This window comes from Tinamus guttatus, unplaced genomic scaffold (assembly GCF_059628265.1).
Source record: "Tinamus guttatus ecotype Peru unplaced genomic scaffold, ASM5962826v1 Tinamus_guttatus_pri_ptg000535l, whole genome shotgun sequence".
Classification (NCBI taxonomy): Eukaryota; Metazoa; Chordata; class Aves; order Tinamiformes; family Tinamidae; genus Tinamus; species Tinamus guttatus.
Genome location: NW_028289069.1, coordinates 1067510 through 1073509, shown reverse-complemented (window position 1 = coordinate 1073509; position 6000 = coordinate 1067510). Strand labels below are relative to the sequence as shown.

General features: G+C 38.5%; 1 protein-coding gene across 1 annotated transcript in view; it reads left to right on the top strand.

The window, feature by feature from the left end:
* The first annotated feature begins 4065 nt into the window (after nucleotides 1–4065).
* ABCA13 (ATP binding cassette subfamily A member 13) overlaps nucleotides 4066–6000 on the top strand; it is a 176273-nt gene continuing 174338 nt past the window's right edge. Inside the window, exons 1-2 of the mRNA XM_088534081.1 lie at nucleotides 4066–4107; nucleotides 5680–5773. Of these exons, the coding sequence (XP_088390207.1) occupies nucleotides 4066–4107; nucleotides 5680–5773 (136 nt within the window). The remainder of the gene's footprint in view (nucleotides 4108–5679; nucleotides 5774–6000) is intronic.

Here is a 6000-nt window from a genome sequence, read left to right as displayed (position 1 = left end):
AAGAATGTGGGGGAATTGCCCTATTTCCCTCCTTTGTAAAGGCCCCCATCTCGTTGCAGATGGCTCTTTTTGTCCCACTCGCTCATGGCTCCGCTCAGTCTCCCCTCCCTTTGTCCTGCTCTTCAACCAAACTGTGGAGAAACCCCCTTATTGATGAATACAGAAACTTGAGCATTCCGCTCAAAAATATGCACTTATTTTCTGACTGTTCTCTTTTCACTAAACTAAGAGTAAGCACACAAAATGAAATTAACAATGACAAATAGTCACCCAAATCTAGGAAAAAAATGAAGATGTCTTATATACTGTTGGTGTTTTGGGGTTTTTTTGTTTGTTTGTTTTGCTGTTACTTGCATTCGTTTTTACTCCAGCAAAGGAGAAACAAGTGCAGAATATATGCTGAAGAATAAAGCACCCTGAAGGCATTTATATAAACCCATCCCCTTACTGTTCATCGCACTGAGAAGCAAGTGGAAAGATGAGATCCTCCGTGCATGCAAAACAAGAGGCAGAAACATAATCTAATCTTTTCTCGGCAAGCAGACAAATCTCTTGCACCACCTTGCTCTTGTGCTGGAATAAATCTGCTAGTGAAGCATATGCCCAGACAGCTTGGTGAGATGATTCTTAGTTAGAGAGCCCTTAAGAAGCCACTCTCCAGGTGGAGGAAGAAAAGACAAGACAGGATGGGAAATGCTGTTCACCAGTTCAAGGTTCTGTTTTGGAAGAATTGGCTCTGCCGTGTGAGGCAACCGGTGAGTTTCAGGAAATTATAAAGCAAACCATATATGTGTGTGTGTATATATATATATATGTTAATTTGTTGGAAAGAATGTATCTCTATTTCTTGATTTTCCTTTTTCACTACTGACTATTAAAAATCAGCTGGCTGCCAAAGCTCTGGTTTTGCCTTTAGGCTTCTAATTGTCTGAAATAGAATGGTGAGTTTTAGCTCTAAAATGGCTGAATATAGCAATGCTCGCCTATTTGTAAATGAGACAGGAAACCACATAAAAGTTTCTGAAGAGTCTCAGCTTCCCTGTTAATTACCATTAGACACTACTGGTGCTTGTAGCAATGGTGAGGATGCAAATGAATTTCCCTCATGTTTTGGGTCTTGCTGGTGATGTAATAAAGCTTGTATAATCGAGATCAAAATCTAGATATGGTGAATGCCATTATGATATCTTAAAATTATATATACTTTTAGATTTCCTTTCTTATCTACTGTACGAAGCTTTTTTTATCCTTTTAAACTGCAATATGCAGACAAAACGGGTGGCTGCTTTAAAATAATACGCTAATAGGAGATGAAATTTCCTGGTTTAACTGTGATGGACATGTGATTTATTTTTTAAGATGGAAGGAAGGGAATTCTCTCAAGTGAGCTAACATTTTTTGTGCAAAACAGATATGTTAATGTCACTACAATTAACTGTTTGTCATTGATTTCCCTCATCTGTGATGTTCCAGAGATTTGCAAAGAGGAATGCTGGCTGCTTCAGATAAGATTACCTCAATTACATAAATCTTTAGCTCTTCCTATCAGAAATATTTCACTTAAACATATCAAAAACTTATGATTTAGAGAATTATTTATTTAGATAATCTTAAGGGTTTGGTTTTTTATATAATACTTATTTAAGGAAGGACATGGCTGGTTATTTTTTGGTGTGGTCTGTGGAAGTACTTTGCCATTGTGAGAAAGCCTGCAGCATTAGATGTTATCACATGCAGTGAGGGGTGAAGGGGCCATACTACAACACTGTAGCTGTTCTGCATACAGGAAGTGTTTTGACTCAAATACAGGCACCAGCTTATTAACACGAACAAAGGCAGAGTATGTAATAGCTAAGTTTGGACATCAGTCAGAGTTTGAGATTGCAGTTGTGTAGAATGTACCTTCACACTTGCTAGTTTTCAGAAGTTTGAGCTTTCTGAACTAGGGATTCTGTGAGGTCAGGAGATACATACTACCAGAAACCGTATTGTTTAAATTTATTATCACTGCATTTCCTAGTTATATTTTAATTTAAGAGAAATATTTTACTGTTGAGATTAGTGTTTTTTTATGTAGTTTTTACTAACCAAGTTTGCTGCTGGGACAACACTAAAGCTAAACAGAAGATAAAATGCAAATCCTAAATGCTTTTGCTCTAATACATGCTTTCTCCTTATATAAGTTAGAGGAGAAAAGGGACACCAGAATAGCAGTCTCTCACTCTGGTTCCCATCAGTGCCTGGGCAAAGCGGTGGCTCAAGGGACTCTGTTCTTTAGGATTCCCTTTCTTTGAACCTATTCTTGTTGCGGTCTGTCTTGTTTGAACACAAGTTTCCCTTGTATAACACATTACTCCCTACCTCTACTGGGAATAGCTTGCTAAATATGGTCACTAATGGTTCATTGTGTCCTCCCGATGATTTTCACTTCAACCCGACCTATTGTTGTTGCCTCTGCAGCCCCCTTCTCAGTTCTTGTAGTTACCCCAATTTCTCCATATCACATACTCTGCTAGAAGTCAGCTGCTTTTCTTCCCCGCCCCCCCCCCCCCATCTAGAAATCACTATCTCACCAGAAGACCATTTAAGGCTTTTTTCAGTGCTTGGGGACAAATTATTTCGGAGTCCCTCATATCCAAGCACTTGCTGTATGGTTGTTGCTGTTGATGTTCAGGCAGTTCTTGAGATGGCAGTAAGGCCAGCTGGAGGCTGCTAAGGCAATGTGGTCAAAGGAATTGCTGTTTAATATTCCTACAATCTTTGCAATTACTATTATTGCCACCTATGCTTGGTACTATACCAAAGAAAGGCATAAACATTTTAGACCAGAAAATCTACCTTTGATAAGTCCTTGATGCCTACTGAAATACCAGAGATAAACTGAAAATGGAAAATATATTTTTGTTTTTCTAAAAACCTTTCAAACAGCAGAAGTAAGACTAATAGCCCTGTACTTGCCTGGCTAACTGGTATTCTCCAGTCATGAATTTGGTATGTTTATTAAACCCTGAATTTTATAAATTTGTTAAGAATCATTGCTATCTATCTTTTTCTTTAGGCGCAATGAGGTTTCCCAGGGGAATGACAATAACTTAGGGCAATTCAGCTGAGAAGGAGTGTAACAACCGTTTATAGCTCCTATCATTTCATTAGGTGCTTTTCTGCTGCAGTGACAAAGCTAGTGGCACTGTGAATTGTTCATTTTGATCCCTAGATCTGAAAAAAAAAAAATCCAGAGAGTGTCCATTTTAAAAAATGCTGCTTCTGTATTTTAAGAATCTTCATTTTGTTAATCACAGATTTGGGATTAACCCTTTCTTGCATGCAAGATTTTTGGATATTCTGAATAAGCAAAATTCCTTTAGAAGAGTTTGAAACAAAGAGATTTCTCAGCTGTAATCATTCTATAGTTGGCATACCCTGCTGTATTACTGTCTGTGTAAGTGATTGACTCACAGAGTATCCTCTTCTATGGAAACAGATAACATTTATACCTATAAACTGGTTATTTCTTCCCCTCTTCCTGTTTTGCTTATTAAGTAACATTCGATTATCCAGCAGCAATTCTCAATGGGTACAAAATCTTAAAGTACAATATATTTTTAAAATAAAAGAGCAGGGAAAAAAAATAAAGCCTAGGAATGGGTCCAAATCAATTAATTAAAGACTACCTTGGATACAAGGCCCATGGAAATCTGCAGGAAGAATACCACGCAAAGTTTTATCCCAAATTATAGATCACAGCCTGTGAAAGCAGGACCTTTGATCTTATGGCATACCAGAGGGAATTTCAATGGAGAAAGTCCAGTTAATTTCCAGTTACCCTAAATATGAACAAATGTGCTCAAAGTAACCTAAAATGAGAACGGGGGGGGGGGGGGGGGGGGGCGCAGGAAGTCCAGAATGAGTGTATTTGTGTACTTGTTTCAGTGAACTACTCCACATTTTGAAGTCAGAACCTTGCTTCATTGTGAAATGTTGGAAAAAATTTTTTTTTATTGGAAAGCTTTTGTTTCGTCCCTGCTAAGGGGAAATATCATATAATACTTCCCTGTAACGTTCCCCATGATGCAAGGAAGTGCTCTAGGTAAGGAGAAGCAAGGAAGGGTAGGTGATACGTGACTCTTGTATCTGAAAGACATTATTAAGTGAATACCTAGATGTACCTAATTGCTTTCAGAGACATCAGGGCCCTGAGGGCACTAATAGACCCTAATTGCCCTGACCAGCCTCACCTGCAGCCTCTGCTCAAATCGCCTCGATTAGCTGCACCTGGAGCCTTTGCATAAATGACCTTGACCATCTGTCCTTAGAGTCTGCACCTACCTCTTGCTCATGGTTTTGGCATCTCCTGTTCAGTTAATAATAAAACTTTCAAGTCTTCAGAGAAATTAAAAGTCCTTTAAAATATCTCCAATTTCATGTTTAACAAGATTTTTTTGTCATTTCTATTCTGTCTTTGTTAGTAAATAAAGTATTTGTGTGTTCATTGTACTTTTATGGTTAAACCTAGAAGTGCTTTCCAAGTTGTTTGCATAGCAGCCTCAGAATCGCACAGAGAATGGGTAAGGTTGGAAGGGACCTCTAGAGATCATCTAGTCCAATCCCCCTGCTCAAGCAGGGTCACCCAGAGCACGTGGCACAGGACTGCATTCAAGCAGGTTTTGAAGATCTCCAGAGAAGGAGACTCCACAACCTCTCTGGGCAGCCTGTTCCAGGGCTCTGTCACGCTCACAGGAAAGAAATTCTTCCTCACGTGGAGATGGAACTTTCTGTGTTTCGACTTGCACCCATTATCCCTTGTTCTGTCCCTGGCCACTACCGAGAAAAGTTTGGCCTCATTCTCCCATCCTCCCTACATACCCTCTCAGGTACTTATATATAGTTCGTATTGTCTCCTTGTTTTGCAACTGAAATGGCTAGGAATATGTGTTTGTGTGTGTGGTTTTTTTTTTTTTTTTTTTTTCCTTTCTCTCCTCCCTGCATGCAGCTCAATCAAGGATCCCAACCTCCCTGCCCATGTGGAGGGACATGCTATGTATCATGTGAGTATGACTTGTTCAGTCTTTCTTCACCTTGCTAGTGGAAATGGGAAGGCAGGGAAGCAACAGGATGCCTGTAAGATGTCTCAGAGCTGCTGCTGAGGATGATAAAGATGGTTTGTAGATGAAAAAGATGATAAAGGGATGACTGTGTGTAAAAAGTAAGCATCTATTGACAAGTGTCCTGGATCTAGGGAGCAACAAGGGCATGATGCTGGTCAGAGTCCAGGACACCAGGCTTCAGAGAAGTATAAGGGATTGCAGAGAGATACAGAATTTTTTGTTTGTTTGTTTGTTTGTTTGTTTGTTTTTAAGTGGATCAGATATTGGAAAACTGGAAGCTGCTGTAGTAACACTGTATCAGAGCTAATTTTGTATTGATCAGAGGAAAGCATGTACAAACTTTGTATATAGAAGGAGAAGAAAACGCTTTTGTACTCTGAAACCAATGTATTTAACTAAGTTATATTTTTTAAAAATAGCCTTAAATTAAATTATTTAATTTTTCATGATTTATTTCGCCTTATGTAGTTGTTGAGTGTATATTTAATGTTTTTCTCATTAAAATATATATGAATTTAAATTTATTTTGTGAATAAATAATTCTATTTAGCAGTGTTTCAACTTCCCTTTTCAGGTCCTATCTCTCTCTGAAATACTCTGGCCGTGTGTACTTTTCCTTGTTCTGGCTGCAATCCGCTTCCAGGAGCCTCCAAAATACAAGGAAAACTGTATGTTGTGTTTCATCTGTACTCTTCTAGTTCAATCCAATCTGCCTAAAGTAGTTAAGAGCTATTAGAAAAATAAATGAGAAGGTGCCATTTCAATGTAGTAAAGGCAATGGAAAAAAAATATAGTGAGATTCAATTTTGTCTAGCTGCAGATCTGAGCTAGTCATGTTGGACTGGGGTGAAATGGAGAAATACCTAGTTTTAGGTGCAATTAATTGGGCCAATTT